At 38.5% G+C, this 22,652-nt stretch overlaps 1 protein-coding gene across 1 annotated transcript in view; it reads left to right on the top strand.

Annotated features, from left to right (window-relative positions):
- Positions 1-22,652, top strand: part of LOC122816603 (cytochrome P450 3A56-like) — a 262,199-nt gene that overhangs the window by 184,628 nt on the left and 54,919 nt on the right. The window contains exon 11 of the mRNA XM_044089504.1: positions 21,336-21,562. Coding sequence (XP_043945439.1) covers positions 21,336-21,562 — 227 coding nt within the window. The remainder of the gene's footprint in view (positions 1-21,335; positions 21,563-22,652) is intronic.

Genomic DNA, 22,652 nt, shown 5'->3' with positions numbered 1-22,652 from the left:
TCAAGCAAACATTGAGCATGTCTCCCTCCAGATAGATGTATCACATTAAGTAGGTTCATCATTTATTGGATATGTTCCCAAAATCAAAACACATACATATTTTAAATTTCCCAACTTTTTTGTAGTACCATCTCCAATTATGGGCTTTCTGGTGTTGTCTCTCTGACCCTGAAAGTGTCTTTTGTCTTTTCCCTTAACTCTTAGAACAGCTTTACCAGCTCAGGTATTCTTTTTGGTACCCTAGTAGTTAGAATGATCTCCTGCAATCTATGTTAACTCGCTTGCTATTGTACATCATTCCACCAGACCAATACACTGTTCTTCTCAGGTTAGATAACTTTGGCTCACCCTGTGGCAAATGGGAGGGAGCAAGTTTCACTACGATTGGACCATCACAGTGAGTTCCATAATACAGGAAACAGGGGTTTTCTCAGAATCTAACCACTTTTGTGCAATGTGTGCCAAGTCAAACATCGGACAGTGTGCAGATTTGTCAGACCTATAGGTCCCTGCATGGAATCCCTTTACTCAGATGGTAGGAATGACATCTGAACATGCAAATATTTTGGCTTTCAGATCCTGACTGTCAATAGCTCATGCAGGTTCTAGTTCAAAAGTAGGCCCTTGTTGGTAGTTGGTCAGCTTTCCCTCTTAGTTGTCCATTCCAAGGTTAGTAAGTAAACATCAGCATCACTAGCACTTCTTTATGAGAAAGTAGGTGGCTGCTGTCCCCTGTGACCCAGACTGTGCATTGCCAGGTTGTTCCTTCGTCCTTCACACATATTCTAGGATTCTTCTTCCTGTAGGGTTTGTATGGCCTTCTGTAGCTCACAGTCACTGTTTTTAACATCTCTATATTTTTGGTAGTCTATTGCAAAAGAAGTGGCATGTTTTGTATCACTGCTGTGTAAGGTATGCATAGCTCATTCAGGTTCTTGCTGTACAACAGTACTGACTTGCAAGGCTCCAGTGCTGTGTAATGAGGTTTCTGTATGTTGAACAGTAGCAATATCTTCAGAGTTCACTAGGCCAAAGGAGCAATTTAGATTGCTCCACAACATTTCCATAATGTATGACAAAATAAACTTGGCTCTTTACAAGAAAGCTTCCGCCATAGACTGTCTGGCAAAATATATTGATATAGCCACGTATCTTAAACTTTTATGAAGGTTTCACAAAACATTAGCAAATCCTTCAACAAACATCTCATAGCTATGATTTTTAACAAAATACCGTGCAGAAAACAGTTTTCTTTTTGCCCTGCCTTTTAACACCAGAGAGAGAGACTTCACAATCTTGAACAGATTGGCTTAGGTTATTTATTTTTTTATTTTTATTATTTGATGATCAAGTGGGTGCACTGGTCAGTTCACCCTTTTCAAAGTTACATTCTGCCTTATCAAAAGTACTATATCTTTTCCCCATTAAAGCACAGACCACATATATTGTAATATTTCAGGAGCTTACACAGACAAACATATATATGTATGTGTGTGTGTGTGTGTGTGTGTGTGTGTGTGTGTGTGTGTGTTTCTGTAGTTATATTATTTTAATACAAAAAAACTTTTGATTTAATCACAAAATAAATAAAAACTTGATCTTAGATGCATTTAATCTAAAACTTCAAATTTAGCAAATACTCCCCCATAAGTCTTTTTTTTTTGTAATGGAGCAAGCCCCACCCCCTTCAACTCGCATACTCCCTTAAATATACTAACTCACAGCCACACAACAAGAAAGAGAAAACACACCACATAATATGAATCACTGTTGGCACATAAACACAAACTTATAGACATGAGGAACAGCATGTAGGTGGACATTAACAAGGTACAGATAGTCTCTTTTTTTCTTCTAATTTCTACTATCTTGACACCCCAAACCATACCAGCAATAATTTTCTATAACCACTATCATTTAAGATCAAATACTCTTTTAGATGAAATATGTTTCAGATTAAATGCATCTTAGATTAAATTTTTACATATTTTATGACTAGATCAAAGGATTCTTAGATCAAATGTACCATCCATAACCATATATACACACACACACACACACACACATATATATATATATATATATATATATATATAAAGGAAGCCTCCAAATCCCAGGTGAACAAATGTGAATAACCACAAACCCAAAACGGGAGCTGATAAGCGTGCACCAATGTGCATAAATCACTTAAACAGATCTTCAAAGTTCGTATACAAAGCCAAGGTTGGCGTCCGTGATGCAGATATATTTTGCAACTACTTACTGTATATCCACAGTCAAGCCTGTATGACCACAATCCAATTAGTAGAGTCCTGTCGTTCAAAACGAACTAGCGTTCAAAGCTCGTATACAAAACCAAGGTTGGCGTCCGTAGTGCAGATATTTTACAACCACTTACTGTATGTCCACAGTCAAGCCTGCATAACCACAATCAAATTAGTAGAGTCCTGGCGTTCAAAGCGAACTGGCAAACGCTTTCAATAAAAACTTTCTATAAATCCACAATGAATCGATGAAACCATTCGGTTAAAACAAACGTTTAATAGTGAGCGCTTTCACGGCTAAGAGAAGCCGCTTCTTCAGACAAACAACGAAGCGCCATTGAAGCGCCAAATTTAAACAAAGCCTTGCAAATGCTTGTGTCCCCTCCCACCAGCATTCAAAAGAATTTTAAAGTGCCAGTGCACGATTCATCAGCATTACTACTGCAAAGCCCTTAAATTAAAAACAAATTTATCAGCATACAATAATGTATGTATGAAAATATACAGTAATGCTATATTTTAAATATACTGATTCAAAATATGCCTAGGAACTACAATCACATATAACATACATATAAAATAATGCGTATAGAAAATGATGGAGATGGGAATAAATGTGGTACTATACAATAATAACTAATCTAAGTATACAATGCTGTACCACAAACTCTATATTTGATGAATAAATAACAAATAAATGCTCAGATCAAAGCAAGCAAAACTACTGTGAATAAACATTCATAGAACTAGCATAATTAAAAATAAGGATCAATAATTCAGAAATCAAAGCATGCAAAACTTCTATGAATAAGTATTCACAGAACTAGCATAGTTAAAAATAATAATCAATAATGGTCATGGTGTTAACGTAAATATAAAATAAGAAATAAAAAACATAATTATATATTATTAATAATCTCATATAGACATATATAAAAAATATATTTAAAAAATGTGTGAAAATACCAAAATGATATCATAAAAAAAAAAAATCATCCATACATATATATGTGGAACTAATCAATCATGCCCATTAACGTGCCCCATCTAAACTTTAACTGAGCAAGAACAAAATAGAACTAAATAAATCATGAGCCCACACTTGTGCCAAAAACACAGAGACACAGAGAATTAACTGTATACATATGTTGAAAGAGGATAATACACATCTTGCATATGGCCTATTTATACAATAAAATAATCTCCTCAACAAGGCATTCCAGTAACCAGTTAATATCTGGCACAACAGGAGAGAAGAAAAATCGTGGTCAATGCCTATAGACCTATATATTATCTCAATGGTCTTCCTTTCAAATGAGGTTTTATTGACAATACCTCATTTAGACCTCTTTCTCTGTGTGCAGCCAGCCTACACATCCATTTTAACTCAGCTTGCTCTGTGAGATTGGTTATATCACCTAACCTAGGACTGGGCTCCACTACTTGAAAGACTTGAAATAGAAAGGTGTGCGTTGAATGCTGGTGGGAGGGGACACAAGCATTTGCAAGGCTTTGTTTAAATTTGGCGCTTCAATGGCGCTTTGTTGTTTGTCTGAAGAAGCGGCTTCTCTTAGCCGTGAAAGCGCTCACTATTAAACGTTTGTTCTAACCGAATGGTTTCATCGATTCATTGTGGATTTATAGAAAGTTTTTATTGAAAGCGTTTGCCAGTTCGCTTTGAACGCCAGGACTCTACTAATTTGATTGTGGTTATGCAGGCTTGACTGTGGACATACAGTAAGTGGTTGTAAAATATCTGCACTACGGACGCCAACCTTGGTTTTGTATACGAGCTTTGAACGCTAGTTCGTTTTGAACGACAGGACTCTACTAATTGGATTGTGGTCATACAGGCTTGACTGTGGACTTACAGTAAGTGGCTGCAAAATATCTGCATTACGGACGCCAACCTTGGCTTTGTATACGAGCTTAGAAGATCTGTTTAAGTGATTTATGCACATTGGTGCACGCTTATCAGCTCCCGTTTTGGGTTTGTGGTTATTTACATTTACATATATATATATATATATATATATATATATATATATATATATATATATACATACACACACACACATACATATACAGAGGGTGAGAGACATCAGCATCAACCCCCTTTTTCTCATTTTGTACATAGAGTTGGGGTGTCATAACAACAGAAACCATCAAAGAAACCAATGTTTACACTGTCAGGTGGCTAACACTGCTAGAGTCTTCCATATTACATTTATTACACACTCACACCTATGGACAATTTAGAGTGTCCAATCTACCTTCTGCACGTCTTTGGAATATAGTAGGAAACTGAAGTGTGTATGTATGTTTGTGTGTGTGTGTGTGTGTGTGTGTGTGTGTGTGTGTGTGTGTGTGTGTGTGTGTGTGTGTCTGTGTGTATATGTGTGTGTATATATATATATATATATATATATATATATATATATATATATATATATATATATATATATCAAAACAAAACAAAAATGATAACCGGCCAAATGACCCAACAGCAAAACTGTGACGAAACCAAGAACACTTCCCTTTCATCTTGTACAAATATACTTCTTCAGAACCATTCTTGTAAAATGACATCAATTCCATAAATAAGTTCAAACAAAATTACATGATCTTTACTTAAAAATGGAATAATCTTATGCAATAATAAATATTTTATTTATTTTTTTATTTTATTTATTTTACATTTGTTAATCGGGGGTGTCTGACTCAGCCAAAAAGGCCCCTTTTTCAGCAGAGGCCCGGGAGAAAAGCTCCACATAGAAAAATTACAGGTACATTTAAATATTTAGACATGTATACATAAAAATTACAATATACATGTTTTTACAGTGGTATGCTGCACATCAACAGTTACAGTGGAGAGAAAAAATTAGAAAATATTAATTTAAAAATAAAGGTAATTAACAGATTTGTAATGCACAGCTGAAATTTGGAACATAGGTAGAATACATACATAGTACACAGGTACAGTACATACATTGTACATTAGCCAGTGTTTGTGAGTAAGAGGGAAAACTGTCATCAAGTACTCTAGGATTAGTATGTGTACCTTATCCGCTTTCACTAGCCTGGGGAGCAGTCATGGCACTGCCAACTTTGCTTGAGATGTTGCCTAATGAGGTTTTTAAAGGAGGCTTTGGACGATGTGTTTGGTATGCTAGTGGGGAGAGAGTTCCATTTTTTACCCACTGAACTACAACATAGGATGTCTCCAAAGCTATTATAGCTGTTGGTGACTTCTAGTAGGAGTTTGCTTGATGCTCTAAGAGGCCTTTTGGGTGAGTGATGTACTATGTTTTTGAGGGCAGGACATTTATTGGGGAGGTAATAGAATGACAGAGGCAGAGCTGATTGTAGGTTAGGCAGTTCAAGCCAGTGGAGCTGTCTCAGAGCAGTACAGTCATGAGTTCTATATGAGCAAGTTGCAGCAATGCGGGCAATTCTATTATAGCAGGCTTCCATTTTGCTTAGTTCATTTTTGTTGAGATTAGTCAGAATGGGAGATGCATAGAGTAGGGTGGATAGAAGTTGGGAGCAAGCAATGGCTGATCTTGTGTTGTTGGTAAGAAATGGTTTGATACGGTAGAGTGATCCCAGTTTGGCATGTACTTTTTTAATAGTTAAGTTGAGATGACTATCAAATTTTAGGTGGGAGTCTATGGTTATTCTAGCCTGTGCCACTGGAGCAATTGGAGTAGCATTTGTGGAGTAGATAGTGAATTGACTGTTATCAGTGTTTTTGTTAGAACTGGTTATAATCATAAGCTGAGTTTTCTTTGGATTGAGGATAAATTGGGCTTTAGTAAGGTAGTTTTCAACATCAGAGAATGCTAGTTGAGTTGTTTGCAGGAGAGTGGGAATGTTTTGTGCAGCAAAGATTAAGGTAGTATCGTCTGCATACAGAAGGATAGATGCATGCTGTGTGGAGGTATGGAGGTCATTTGTGAAGATTGTGAATAGTAGTGGTCCTAAGATAGAGCCCTGTGGGACTCCTATAGTTATGGGCAGCTGAGGAGAGAGAGAATTTTCCCATTTAAAAATAAACCCATAAAACACCCTACAAAATAAACACTGATAATACAACCAAAAGCACCAGGAAATTTTTTTCAGCATTAGTTTTCAGTTGCCATTTCAACATACAACCTTTAAGAATTTCAATGTAAGCGCCACCTCCAGGATTAAAATCTATCTTTTCAAGACAAAAAAATAAAATGTATGATCCGAATGGACATTGTGCAGTATGCCTAAACAAAGCAAAACAAAACAGAAAAATTGTTTTTGCAAGGTGGGAGGTGCCCCCTCCAATCCCCATGTGCCTGTCCACCACACCCCTTGCTAATTATATATATCAGCTCCAACATCACAATACACTGGGGAAAGGGCAACTGCTGGCACCATAGAGCAGCTGATTTTCAATCAGATATGTGTGTGTGTGTGTGTGCGTGTGTGTGTGTGTGTGTGTGTGTGTGTGTGTGTGTGTGTGTGTGTGTGTGTGTGTGTGTGTGTATATATATATATATATATATATGTACATGTGTATATAGATATATATATATATATATATATATATATATATATATATATATATATATATATATATATATATATATATATATATATATATATATATATATATATATATATATATATATATATATATATATATATATATATATATATATATATATATATATATATATATATATATATACACACACACACACACACACACATCAAAAAGCAAAACTCCTGGACCAATGTTGCTTCTCGTAGTTTATTCCCATATTATGTTCACAATATTTATGATTTATTTATTTATTTATTTATTTACATTTGTTTACCGGGAAATTGCAACTGGACACAGGTCCTTTTTCAGTGGAGGCCAGGGGAGAAAAGCTCCACAGAACAATAAATAAATGAGCAGCAGAGCACATGAAGAACAATTGAATATACACGCAATAGCAAATAATACATACTGCAGCAAACATTAGCTGTACATACAATATGAAAAATAGTACTGAACAGATATACCAATATCTAGCTAAAGGCTAGGAATAAAGGTAGGATGTATATACAGATAGTACTAAGCTCAAACGGATACTGTTCTAAACTCATATCCCTAAATCTTATATACAAATATTGCACTAAACTCAAACAGATATAAAGCAGATGCTCCACATGAAGGTGGAACAAGCTAGAAGGGCTAATGGGATGGAAGAGGAAGATAGAGGAGTAAGAGAGGAGACTGAGTGAGTAGTATACGTGGTAGTGAGAGGAAGCTTGGTGCAAGTCAGTTGGATATGTATTTGGAGTTGAGATGAAGTGAGGTAGTTAAGCATGTTATAACAGGTCTGAGAGATTGAGTGAGGAGGGAAGGGGAGGGTAAAGAGTGAGCCAGAGCCTGCAGAGGAAGGAATGCAGTGATCAGACAGTGTGAGGCAGGGTGGCTAGGGGAGGTGAGAGGAAGGGGAGGTAAAAAGAGGGTTACTAGTTGGGATTGGTGCATGGGCATAACCAGATACTTTTTAAGTGAGTTTTTAGTGCAGTCTTGAAGGGATTGCAAGAAGGTAGTGTGGTTATAGAGAGGGGAAGATTGTCCCATAATCTGGATATGATGCAGGAGAATAGTGCTTCTCCTGATGAGTTCTTGGGTTTGGTCACTAGAAGGAGATTTTGCTGCTGGAGCATAGAGGTCTAGTGGAGCAGTAGGACTGGAGAAGGTTTTGAAGGGATGGGACTTTGAGGATGGTTTACTAACTTGTGGGCGAGTGAGAGTTGATTTAGGTGAAGAAGTTGAGGAAGTACAAGCCAGTCAAGTTCTCTAAGTGAGATACAGTGGTGGCTGCGATAAGATGCACCAGTGGCAAACTTAGTAATTTTATTGTAGCAAGCCTTGAGCTTATTTAGGTCTGTTTGTCTAAAGTAGGTAAGTGTAGGAGAGGCGTAGAGTAAAGTGGAGATTAGGTGGGAATTGGCAGCAGAAATTCTGGCTGTCTTGGTGAGGAATTGTTTGTTTCTGTACAATGCACCTAGTTTTTGTGAAACATTTTTATGGTAAGAGAAATGTCAGTGTCAAATCTGAGATTGTTATCAGTCTCAACACCAAGTTGTTTGGTGTGTTCTGTTGAGGAGATGACGATATTGTCTTTGGCTAGAATATTAAAGTGGGGGATAATTGGGTTTGATTTAGTGGGTTGGAAGATAAGGAGTTTAGTCTTGCTTGGGTTGAGTAATAACTGGGCATGAGATAGCCAGTTTTCTACAGATGAAAAAGCTTCCTGTGTGATCTTGTGAAGTTTAGGTATAGTTGGGGCTGAGCAGATGAAGGTGGAGTCATCTGCATACTGTATAAGAGAAGCATGCTTGGTGGCTGTGAATAAATCTTTGGTGAAGAGTGAGAATAGTAGGGGACCAAGGATGGAGCCTTGGGGAACACAGAGTGTTAAAGGAAGCCGAGGAGATAGGTCATTATGTCAGACAACTGATTGTTGGCGGCCAGTTAGATAGCTGTGAAACCAATCAGTAGCTGATTGGGAAAAGGATAGGTTAGTGAGAACAGAGATTAACAGTTTGTGTGAGACCATGTCAAAAGCCCTGGATAGATCCAGAAATATAGCAGAGGAGAACAGGCCATTATTTTTATGATGAAGGATAGCATTAGTGAAAGAGAGCAAGGCAGTAGCAGTGCTGTGGTATGGCCTGATGCCATGCTGGGTGATGGAGAGGAGGTTATTAGCTAAGAGGTAGTCTTAAGACTTGAGAATGGATGCATTTCACAAGTATCTTGGAAAGTGGAGAAAGGATGGCTATGGGGAGGTAATTGGAAAGTTCAGTGGAGGAGCCACCTTTATGGAGGGGAATGGTGTGGGATATTTTCCACAGTGTGGGGACGTAGCTTTCTGATAAGGACTGATTAATTAAGGTAGAGACTGGGTAAGCTAGGGCTTCTGCTGCTATTTTTAGGTATTCAGAGGGGAGATTGTCAGCTGCAAGGTTTGTAGTCTTAAGTTTCAATAGAAGGCTTTTTACATAGGAGGTCGGCACTGATGAAAAAGGAAAGACTGTGAGCAGAGTATTTGGTTTTGATATAGGGAGGGTGGGTAGAGGATTGTGTTGTTTAGTCAAATATGAATAAAGCAAAAAAATAAATAGCAGAACATGGTTTCTCCACTTGTGTGGCCTCTTCTGTAAAGTCTAGCATTAAGACAAAATAGAAGGTTATATAAGTTTTTGCAGCACCATGTGATCAAATCAAACCAAACTTCCCTTGCTAAAAAAGGTGACGTCAAGTTATCTATTTTGACTAAAATTATATAATTTAATTAAAATAATATAGATGACTACAAATGGTATTTTAAAGGGAGAAAATATATATGATATATGTTTGTATGTATGGACGTACTATATTCAAATAATAAGTTGTAATAAAAAACTAAATGTTTTTATTACAGGAATGTGTACTGCAGAAAGTAGATAAAGAAACTTCGCCATCTGGAGGACAAAGGAGAAAAATGCATACACCCAAAACCAGTCTATGTCAAAGCAAATATATAGTATAACATAAAGCAAAGCACATACCACCTAATAGAACCTCCAGCACTTAACCAAACAAACATAAAAAAATAGAAATAATAATAATAATATCTATACATATTGCAAACAAGAAAAAAATAGTCCTTGCCAGCTGGTGGACAAAAAAATGAATATGTACACCCTATTCAAAAGCATAGCGATATCCGCGGTGGTGGTGCTGCGGTAGCGTTGTCGCCTCACAGTAAGATGCTGTCCGGTTCGTTTCTCAGCTAGAGCATCTTCTGCGTGGAGACATGCGTGAATGGGCGTACCTTTGTTGAAGGTTGTGCGTCAGAGCTGGTAACTCGGCACGTAAAAATGAACTACCAATCATTAGCGGACCGGAGTTCCGCTGTGGCGACACCTAACCAGGAAAAGCCGAAAGACACAACATCCAAAAGCATAGCGATACAAAACTATAAACTGAAATAAAAGCAGTATAATAGATTTCAGGTAAATAGTAACTTTTACTAATGCAATAATATCCAAAATATATGCCATTATATCATATGTTAATCAGAAAAAAACAGAAGTGCAGGGACTGGATTCCTTTAAACCTGGTGCATATAAAGCATCCAAATTAACAACCCAAGCATGTTTTTTTTTCTGTTAAGAATTTTATTAAACATAAATTTATGAGTATTTAGGGTGTCCACATCATCGATTCTCAAAAAAAAAATGCCCCGGTTGTGTTTTAGTGAGTATCTATATAGGGTGCTTCTCTACAACACCTAATGTCACTAAAATGCAGGCCCCCTGCTAATTATATATTCTAATTCTGAGATCGCACTACAGTGGGGAAAGGGCACATTCCCCAATCCCAACTGTACCATGATCTGTAACATAAAAAGATGGTATTTTTCAAACAGATGATTTTTGATCACCTGCATCGGCTCCATCCTCATTGAGAAAAACACTCTTCAATGAAAATATATACACTCATACATATATATATATATATATATATATATATATATATATATATATACATATACAGAGAGATAGGTGGCTGCGGTGGTGCACAGGTTAGCGTTGTCGTTCTTAGCATTGTCGTTCACAGCAAGAGGATGTTCTTCATGTTTCACTGTTGCAGTCATTACATTTGGTAATCTGCTGACAGGTTGCCCTCAGTCGGCCTGAATTCCAAAGTCTTGGGTCCTGCATCAGTTGCTGTCTCCTGTTCCATGACGTCAGGTCGTCAGGGGTATAAAACATGCAGCTGATGCCATTTTCTTTAGTTTTTCTTGCCATGCGGTTCCCGAATCAGAAGCATTTCGCAAGTGCTGGTCAGCCAACTACTGAAATATTCAAGTTTGAGTTTCAGAACCGAAGTCTTCACTAAAGCTAAGTACCCCGTTGAGGAAACTTTTTTCTTGCTTTTTACAGATGTCAGAAAAAGTTAATAATTGTATTACTTGTGGGAAGCAAATACCTCTTAAGGATTTCCATTTATACTTTATTCCTTGCCTAGGCCCTGATCACAATGTGCCTGGCTGTCAGTTTTGTGCTAGATTTAACCAATGCACTATTAAGCGTCGGTATATTTTTGCATCAAAGTATTTTGGAAATAGATTTAACAACCCAGAAATGTCGTTGGATAGCAATCCAGCTACCGAAGTACATAAAAAATGCAAAGAAAAGGACAGAGAAAGGCAGTCGAGATCCAAAACCGATGATGAAGCTTCTCCTAAGCCAGTCGCTGATTCGCCGGTACTCAATGAGGTGCTTTCGCAGCCCCTGATACCCGCTACCTTCGAGTCGCAGGCCTCTACCGACACCCATGTGGAGTCTGGCATGCCGAAAGATACTCAAGGTATTGGAATGATGGATGTATCTCCCTCAGATGGGTCCAGAACCGTTGAGCAGGCACCGGCTTCTGAGGCTGTATTCAGATCTTGACATTTGTATATCAAACCGACGACAGCTGCAAAACCAAAGACAAAAGCAACTTTTAAAAATAAAAAACTGATGCATGAGCCACGTGCACACACCTCTATGCCTAAAAAACAGATGATCAAAATGGCTGAAGACCTTATTACCTTGATCAGGGGTACCCATCCTCCTCCAGATAAGAGGCCTAGGCAAGACACTGATTATGAATCTTCAGATCAGGTTTCTATTTCTTCTGATTCCTCTTCTGATCAGGAATTATCTATACCTCCCTATGAGGATTCTGATGCTGAGCAGTCTATTCCATCTGCATCTCCTCCTGAGGAGTATTCATTTGGAGACACCTTGCATACTTTGAGGGAGCATTTTCACTGGGAGAGTCAAGACTTCTCAGAATCAAAAAAGAGGCTCAGGGATTTTCTTCTCCCTCAGCACAGGCCTTTAGCCATTCTTCCTGTTTTAGACATTGTGGATGATGTGTTTTCGGAGTCAAGCTTGTCCCCTGACTCCTTACCTCCAACTCCCAGTAAGCCTGACAGATATTACAGGGTCCCTGACTCACATAAATTTTTATTTAGAAACCCTGCTGCTGATCCTGAAACTATTTCACAGGGTCCAAAGGGAGTTAAGGCCTCAACAGCAAAAAATCCTACCCCCTCTGACAGAGATTCAAGGGCACTGGACAGATGGGGAAAAAAGGTTTATAAATCTGCAACCTTGGCAATCAGGGCCTTAAACTGTCAATTTCATATGCTTAAGTACCAACAACATGTTATGGGATTGCTGAAACAGAAAATGATGTTGATTTCAGAATGTGCAGAAAATAAAGAATTGCAGGAATCATTGCATGCAGCTGAACAAGTTGGAAAGCATACTTTGCAATGTGGTTTTGATTCATTAGAGGCCTCCTGCAGGGCCGCAGTTACTGGATCTGTGATTAGGAGGCATGCCTGGATAAAGGAACAAAATTTACCTGATCAGGTTAAAGCTAAATTTCTAGATGCACCTTTACAGCATGATTCTCTGTTTGGTATTAAGGCAGAAGAGGTTTTAAAGAAAATGGAAGACAAAGCTAAGTCTATGCAAACTGTTAAAGACTTCTTACAAGTGCAGCCACCAAGATTCAGTAGACACTGGCCTACCAAAAATTGGTCCTTTCCTGTGTCAGACAGAGCTCAAAGGGGCAAATCCAGATGCCCTAAGGGTTCCAGATACCAGGCACAAGATTCATACAGGTCAAAGCAATGGGGCGCTTCCACCTCCAAATCTGGAGGAGATAAAGTGCAAACCTACAGAAAGCAATCACAATGACTTCCCTCTGCCCTCACCAAGCACTTATCTTTTGGCAGCACCCATAGGGGGAAAATTAGCACTTTTTGCTCAAAATTGGCAGTTAATAACCCAGGACAAGTGGGTACTAAACATCATATCACAGGGATACAGATTCCATTTCCACACTCTGCCAATGGGAAATGGTTTGCCAGATCTGCCAAAAAAAATCAATGGGCAGAGGCACAGAAACAGGTTATGTCCCTCATGGATATGGGGGTCATTCAGACAGTAAAACAACAGGAAAAAGGACAAGGTTTTTACTCAAGACTGTTCTTGGTACCCAGAAAGGACAAGGCCTGGCGGCCAATACTGGATTTATCGATTTTGAACACATACTGGACATTCCAAAATTCAAAATGCTTACTTTGCAGCAACTTCTGCCTATGCTGGGCAAGAATGCTTGGCTGGTGACTTTAGACCTAAAAGAGGCATACCTGCATGTCCCAATAAGACAATCATGCAGAAGATGCCTCAGATTCAAGGCTGGCTTAATGCATTACCAATTCTCTACACTGCCCTTTGGCTTATCTACTGTGCCCAGGGTCTTTACAAAGTGCCTGGCACCAGTAATTGCATTTTGCAGACAAAGAAGTATACAAATTTATCCTTACTTAGATGACTGTCTCATTCAAGCAGAGAACAAGGACACTCTTCTTCGACACATGGCATTTGTGAAAAGGCTTCTAACATGCCTAAGGTACACAATAAATGAAAAGAAATCACAACTGGTACCCTCTCAAAAGGTAACATTCCTGGGTGCAAGCTTGAATACAACTGCCCAGATTGCTTACCTCATGCCAGACAAGCAAAGGCAACTGACTACTTACTTCAAACTGATGGGAACAAAAGCCCAGTCTTCTGCAAGACAAATTCTGCAAGCTCTGGGCTTCATGGCATCCTGCATACTACTGATTCCATATGCAAGACTGCATACGAGGAAACTTCAATGGTACCTAAAAAGTTTATGGAGTCAACATTCTCACAGTCTGGAAACAATGATTCCTCTCATTCCCTGCCTGCAACAGGTTTCAATGGTGGGCAAAGGCATGTCACCAAAACATGGGACGGCCATTCACTCTACTCCCTGCCAGCCAAACCATGACAACAGATGCATCAGATTATGCCTGGGGGGCCCACATGGCAGGAAGATGCATTCAAGGCATCTGGTCACCAAAACAAATGCATCTGCATATCAACCAGAAAGAGATGCTAGCTGTTCAAAATGCCCTAACAGCCTTCAAGGACTTACGTCATCCAGGACAACTACTGATAAAGACGGACAACACCACAGTCATGTAGTATATAAACAAGCAAGGGGGCACACACTCATACCCCCTCTGCAGATTAGCAATGGCACTATGGAACACAGCTTTGACCTAACAAATACATCTTCAAGCTCAATTCCTGCCAGGAAAACAAAACACTCTGGCAAATGATTTAAGCATAAACCTTATGGACCCTCACGAGTGAAAACTAAATCCACAAGTCTTCAGCATGATAACACAGAAATGGGAAAGCCCAGACATAGATCTATTTGCCTCTCCTCAAAATTATCAATTGAAAAGATTCTGCACAAGGACTTATCACAGACAAGCATGGAAAGTGGACGCCCTATCCTTCAGTTGGAAAAACCTATCAGTTTACACCTTTCCTCCTCTGCCTATTCTCCCCAATGTCCTCGTAAAGATAAACCAAAGATGATACTAATTGCCCCGGACTGGCCCTGCCAATATTGGTACCCAATCCTAAGGAACTTGTCTCAATACCCAGTTTGGACCTTGCCTCAAAGACCACAACTACTGTCCTAGCAAAACAATCAGATCCTACACAATCAACTACAGACTCTGAACCTGGCAGCATGGCTGATCATATACTCATACAAACAACACCTCTCAGTAAAGCTGTGATGGATGGCATTTTGGAAGCCAGAAGGCCTAGTACTAGAAAATCTTATGCTGACAAATGGAAGAGATTTTGTGCTTGGAATCATGCACAAGGAACTGATATAGCAGAACCAAATATTCCTCAGATATTGCAATACTTAACTGAGATGCTTGATAAAGGCCTATCTTTCTCATCAATTAAAATCCATGCCTCTGCCATTTCGGCTCATTACAATACAGAGCCACCAATCTTTTCTCATCCTTTACTAAAGCAGTATCTTAGAGGAGCAAAAAATTTAAGGCCTCCTAGAAGATCACCATTGCCTGCATGGGACCTCAATTATGTGTTGGAAAAGCTCACCCTGCCTCCATTTGAACCAGCTGCTACCGCTGATATAAAGTTCTTATCATGGAAAACAGCTCTGCTACTAGCAATTACTTCAGCAAGAAGAGTTTCAGAGCTACAGGCCCTCATGGCTATAGAGTCTTTTATCATATTTTACCCAGACAGGGTATCTCTGAGGACACATCCTACTTTTATGCCTAAGGTGGTTTCCAGTGTGGCTCTTAACCAAACAATTCATCTGCCAAACTTTTATCCAAATCTGCAGAACAAATGGGAGAGAACTCTGCATTCCTTGGACGTACACAGACAACTAAGATTCTACTTAAGCAGGACTAAAGCTCTAAGAAAAACTGACCAATTACTAGTGACATATGCTGCAGGATCAGAGGGCAAGGCTACTTCAAAGCAGACAATTTCAAAGTGGATAAGCCACTGCATACGTTTCTGCTACTTACACCATGGTAAACCTGCGCTCAAGGGCATTAGGTCTCATTCCACCATAGGTGCAGCTACTTCAGCAGCCTTTCTAAGGGGAGTACCAACCAAAGACATTCTAGAGGCTGCTACTTGGAGTTCTGTTCACACCTTTATAAAGCATTATCATTTGCCTCTTTACTCTAAATCCAGAGCAGGCTTTGCCACTGCAGTTCTGCAGGGCCTCATAGCCGCTCCTAATGCTGTTTAGCACCAGCCCCCCAACGATAGCTTTGGGATTCTACCCAAATGTAATGATTGCAACAGTGAAACACGAAGAACATAGTACAGTTGTGTACACTTACCATAAATGTACATGTTCGAGTGTATTCACTGTTGCAGTCCAGGTTACCCTCCCGCCATCCCACTGTCATTCTGGAGTTTATCTTTCCTTCTCTATCTTCTACAGCCTATGTGGTGTATTTGCTTGTAGATGAAGGTAAAGTTTATATTGTTGCATGTATATATATTTATATATATATATATATATATATATATATATATTTTTTTTTTTTGCTACCTTTTTGGGGGCACCTGACATCGGGAGCAAGAAAAACTAAAGAAAATGGCATCAGCTGCATGTTTTATACCCCTGATGACCTGATGTCATGGAAGAGGAGAGAGCAACCAATGCAGGACCCAAGACTTTGGAATTCAGGCTGACTGAGGGCAACCTGCCAGCAGATTACCCAAATGTAATGACTGCAACAGTGAATACACTCTAACATCTACATTTATGGTAAGTGTACACAACTGTACTTTCTCCAGTTTGATTCTCAGCTGGAGTACCTTCTGTGTGGAGTCTGCATGTCCTCCCTGTAGTCATATGGGTTTCCTCTGGCTGCTCCGGTTTCTTCCCACACTCCAAAGATATGCAGCAAGTGGATTGGACACCCTATACTGCCCTTGGAGCAAGTGGGTGTACAAGTAGGGGTATGGATGAACTACTGCGGCAGGGTTAGCCACCTGGCAGTGTACACTTTGGCTTGAGATAATTATGACATTTTTGTGCAAAAATGGGAAAAGGGGTTGTGGGTGAATGGATGGAGATATATATATATATATATATATATATATATATATATATATATATATATATATGTGTGTGTGTGTGTGTATATATATATATATATATATATATATATATATATATATATATATGTGTGTGTGTTTACTGTCAAAATCTGGAAATGCACTTTTTTGTTTAATCATGCCGCCGAAATAAAATATCGAAAATAAAAGTGTTCTTATGCCAATATTTTGAATCATGTTAAAGCTGATCTTCAATAACCGTTGTTTTGGAAAAAATTACCATTGAACTGCATTTGCTGTCCGAATATCAGTATTATGCATTTGCTAATTTTACTTTCAATTTAACAAAAGTTTGAAGCCATTCATTCAATGTTACAGTCTGAATTTTGATGGTAAACCAAAACCATATATGTATTTATTATATATATATATATATATATATATATATATATATATATATATATATATATATATATATATAGGGTTTATATCATGTAGTTGAAGTGCTGTAACTTCAACTGACATATGTTCGAACATATATGTCCGAAGTTACGGAACTTCGCTTCCCTATAAAAAATTAAAACACAACGGAAAAATGTAAAACTTGTTTTATGCAGGGGGGGCAAGCCCCCTGCACCCTCCACACCCCCCGCTACTTAAATATACCAACTCCGAGATCGCACCACACTGAAGTGAATGGAAACCTCCACTTACGGAGATTTCCATTCACACGCTCGAACATTTACAAATTCGAACATATGGTTTCGACCATATGTCGTTCGAAATTGTAAATGTTTGACTACGTGATATAGAACCATATATATTTACACACACACACACACACACACACACACACACACACACACACACACACACACACACACACACACACACACACACTCTATCACACTTCTGCATTTGTATTCACAGGTATTGTGGCTTCTTAAATGAATGGGTTTAGTAGGTCAGTCTGTTAGTAACTGTAGCAAGAAGCTTGCATAAACTCTTTGCTATAGTTTTGACTTCCATGAGATTATTTTCTTTTTGAACTTCATCTTCTAGGAAGAGCTGTTTATTTGTTTTTCCGCTTCAGTTTTGGGTTGGAGGCACTAGTCTGATGATTTCCCAGGGTGCTAGATAAGCAGGCTATAGCTCTGGTACACATTCCATTTTGTAGACCCGTAGACCTAGTGTTTGGCTTTATAGAAGGCATTGGAAACCTATTCACTGTAATTTTTGGCTGTGACTATGTTGGCAACATCCTCAGAGATGGAATAGGTGGTGCCTTTTGAGATCAGCTTCATGCATAGGTGTGATACTTCTAAGATTCTTAATATAAAGAATGTTTTATGGCTATCTTAATATTTACCTCAAAACTAGTTTTAAAATTTTTGACCTTATGTCGGAATTGGAGTTCTACTCTTTAGTGTAAGAAGCATTTTTTCCTTTTTTTCTTTTTATTGTAGAGTTTGATTATGTATGAGCATGTGGATCCACCATAAGACCTAAACTTTGTTCCAGAAAAGTGGACAATATCACCGTTTGATCTGATAACAGTGATGTCTCTCCAGTTCATCACCTAGAAGACAGTTAATTTGGTTGCAATTACTTCATCTAGTATAATTTCATAACTCCAAGCTCTCAGTTGTGAAGAGCCTTTCTTGTGTATCTGTATGGAATGAGTTATTCTGTCCAGTAATCGCTCCTTCATGTCAGCGGTGGTGACAGAGGTGTCCTTGAACATTTCTATATTAGACGATCGAACTTTCAAAAGTTCGACTGTCATATACTCAATACCATATAATTAAATTTTTGAAAGTTTGAGCTGGAGATCTTCATACAGAGCGGAATGGAAGAGTTCCCTTTTCTGCACTGTATTGCGATCTTGAAGTTGGTATATTTAAAGAGTGGGGGGGTGTGGAGGGTTCAGGGAGGCTTGCCCCTGCTTAAAATGTTCAGGTAGGTTATTTGTGTAGTTTATTTTTTTTATTAGCTTTTCGAACTTTTAAAAGTTCGATCATATGGTGTCGACCATATGACAGTCGAACTTTTGAAAGTTCGATTATTTAATATAGACCCTCCGTGAACCAATCCATTCAATGGTTTGTTTTCCTTCCTATTCTTCAAAACAAGGAGAAAAGAGTTCTGCATTCATTTGGTGTACACAGGAAATTTAAGATACGGTCTTGACAGGGCCAAGGGAACCAGGACATTAGACCAATTGTTTCTATTCTTTCCCCTGGGGAAAAGGGATTATCAGTGTCCATGCAGATAATTTTCAAATGGCCTGTTCACTGCATTGTGAGTTTCATGGTAAACCTTCAGAGGAGAACCTTAGATTTCACTCCACCTGGTCTACAGCTGCTGCGCCAGCTTTCCTGAATGGGGAGGAGTTACCAGGACATATGAGAGGTGGTTTTCTTTACATTCTCATGGCACTATTGGCTGCATATGATGTCCAGTGCTTGGGCTGGATTTGCTTCTGCTATTCATAAGGGCTCCTGTAGATCTCTTCTAGATCTTAGCTGACCTCCCATCCTTTGGGCTACAGTAGCTTTACAGATCTTCCTTTGTATGTTGACTGCAGTAATGATACACATGAAGAACATGGTACTCTTGTATAGGTAACTTACCATAATAGTAGATGCTCAGGTGTGACTATTACTGCAGTACTAGTTTCCCCTCCCTCCCTCCATCACCTATGTTGAGCAACTCAGAGCGAGGCGGGGTACTTCCCTTCCCTCTTTTCCATGTTCTAAACACTCCCACAGCCTGCCTCCCTTTTTTGTCCAGGCTTTCTTTGAAGAAAGGCATTCCTACTCCTCCAGGCTGGCCTTGAGAGGGCTAATAACAGGAAGGTCTCTTCCTAGGGGAAAACCACAGACATAACAATAAATATTAGGTAGTTGATATTTCCCTAAAAATCATTCCAAAGCTGATGTTAAACTGCTGTGCCAGTGATGTCTAGTCTTCAGAAAGAAGTCTAGTAGCATGTATTTACATTAAAAGTAGTCTGATTCTGTGGCTGGTTCCAGAGTCAGGGTGGAAGCTTTGCAGCTATTGTTAGGCAGTGGAGAGTGCATTTAAACAGTGACCTCTATTCATGGATACAAACAAATCAACCTGTCTGCAACTTAAGATTTAACATTGTCACTGTTTCCTCACTAGTGGATAGTCTGCAATATAAAATAAGCTTGAAACATTTGCAGCTACAAATATGTTTGCATTTGAAATGGGTACCCCACAAAATGAAATGCTAATGTGCAGAATTAACATTTTCAGTCACATGAACTGTACTCCAAGGACGCAGTGCATATGTGTAATTATGGGTATGTGTTTATGTGTTACATCCTCTGAACATCTCTGATGTCTTACATCTCTCCACATAGGCCAAAACCTTCAAGGATTCCTCTTTACACAATGGCATTTTTTAATAAAGGTAAGCAGTACTTTTGACTCTGAATAATAGTGATACACCATCAGCAAGGAAGTGGGTAAGTTATACATTTATCCAAGGTACAGGGCTCCACTTTAGGTCCTCGTAAACAATCAATACCTTCCTCTCTGAGGGAAATATGAGTATCCCATCCCTTGCTGTACTGTATAATCCAGCTGCACCATGATTTGGAAAAAAAGGCCGGATTCAAGCTGTTGTAATGGGTGTTAAAGTGTGCTTAAGAACAGACAACATTTTAAATGTAGAATGGGTGCAATTGAATTTGAAGCAAAAGTCTAAATGGAATTTTACTTAAAGCTTACAGGTTTAAAATAGTTTCAGCTACGTTTACATGCCACAGTTACATCAGATAGTGCAGTTCATCTAATTTCACATTCTGTTGTAGTCAAGCATTACCCAGAAATATCAAGTAACAGAAGGCCTACTTCAAATGAAAACGTTATTTTAACTTTAATGTACTAAGATGCTCAAACCGAGTTCAGTAGCTTCTGTGGTGTAACACCTCCAATAAAATTATATTAATATGCTAGACGTCTGTTAACAGGAACTTTTTGTGGATTTTTTTTTTCCAAAATGAAGTACTGGCTTTGCATTTAATTTTTTCTTGTTTACATATGCATAACAATATATGCATATCTAATTTTACAAAATACTCCCTAGCAAGCACTATTTTCATCTGGTCTGTGTTTCTAAAATGTCTGAATGTCCAAAATACACCATTGTGATAGCTTAGTTTTGCTGGCCACCCAGTAATATGGCTAGATGAGGTTTCTAGAAGATTCCCCCTATTTTCCTACTTATCAAACATGACCTGAAGGAAGTGAATGAAGAGCAAGAAAAATTCTGTCATTGATGAATAGAAGAAAAACAGACCCCATCCTATGTTCTGATAAGCTGCCTCCCTCATTACTGCTTAGTGATTTAAATTGCAACAGTGCATCATATGCTCATCTCTTAAGACTCAGAAATTGTCATTCTAATAAAATGCAATATTTTGGGGGGGATTCATCTCATAACTCAGTATAACTGTATGTGTAATTTATTTTTTTTCCTCTTTAAAACTTTCACAGGCTTCTTTGACATATGATGCTTTAATGCAAATGGAATACCTAGATATGGTATTAAATGAATCCTCGAGACTGTACCCCAATGGTGGGCGTGTAGAAAGAGTTGCCAAGACATCTGTTGAAATAAATGGTGTGACCATTCCCAAGGGAACTGTCATCATGGTACCACTTTATGCCTTACACCGTGTCCCAGAATACTGGCCAGAGCCAGAAGAATTCAGGCCTGAAAGGTAAGGGAGTTATGTAAGATTCTTTGTATTTATAGCATCTATGTGACCACTAATCAAATAACTCTGCAGCATCAATGAACTATTAGATAAATATTAGCTCTATAAACATTTTTTGTGTTTATTTATTTTAAATTTGTTAACCATCTTTTCAGCCACAACCCAAGACAAATGCTGCTATCCAATGAAGGAAATGCAATGTAGTACATACATAATATAACCTGAATTACATGTTCACTTACAATAGGAAGTATAAAAGTCTACAAGCAAGCTGCAGCTAAAACTCGATATGCAAGCCGAATGAGACAAATGATCTATACTGAAGAAGTGTGTGAAAGTGGTACTCAAGGTAAGAAGAACTTAGAAGGAGTGCTTTACGCAAGAAGTGGATAAGAGACTGTAGAAGGTGAGGGGGTAGTCATTAGTAAAGGCTTAGCAAGAGAGAAAGGAATGCAGTTAATTGTAGAAGTGGCTGCGTTTTGATGAAATATGACAAGTATGTGGAATAAGTTGGATAGTGAAGAGATAAGTGAGGAAACAGGAAATGCCAAGTAGAGGTAGGGAGAGTAAGAGAGTAAGGGGCAGGGGGGCCTGGACAGTGTAGGGGAAGGGAAGTGGAAGAAGGAGTGCAGAGGCTGATGCTAGTGTAAAGAAAAGCTGTTACAATTACAAAGTGTTCCAGTTATGCTACTACATTACATCTCATGAAGATAGCTCTGTGAGGGCTCTTTAGTCTGGAATATAGAGGAAGGTGATAGTGAAATTTGCTACTACCTATGTGACAATGACATTAATTTCTATCCTGTTGGTGTTTATTTATTTTTTCTTGGATGTCTTGTAAGCAATCTCACTTCTAAAGGTCTTTGGAAGATTATTGAGGTTAGCTAGAATCACCTTCTAGAAGTTGTTTTCACCAAATGATTTTTATAAAACTAGACCTGTGCAAGGTGATTCACCCATCAAAATTACTGCATAGGACAAAATGAGAGATTTTTACTGAACGTTTGTTAGATACTGAGGGAAAAACCTGTTACAGAGAAGATTGTGAGTAAGGCAAGATAGAAGTAAGTTGGTTCGGCAATGACAGAAAGGG

Source organism: Protopterus annectens, chromosome 12.part0 (assembly GCF_019279795.1).
Source record: "Protopterus annectens isolate FY-2018-M chromosome 12.part0, PAN1.0, whole genome shotgun sequence".
Classification (NCBI taxonomy): domain Eukaryota; kingdom Metazoa; phylum Chordata; order Ceratodontiformes; family Protopteridae; genus Protopterus; species Protopterus annectens.
Note: the sequence above shows the minus strand (reverse complement) of the source record. Positions and strands in the feature narration are given on the sequence as shown.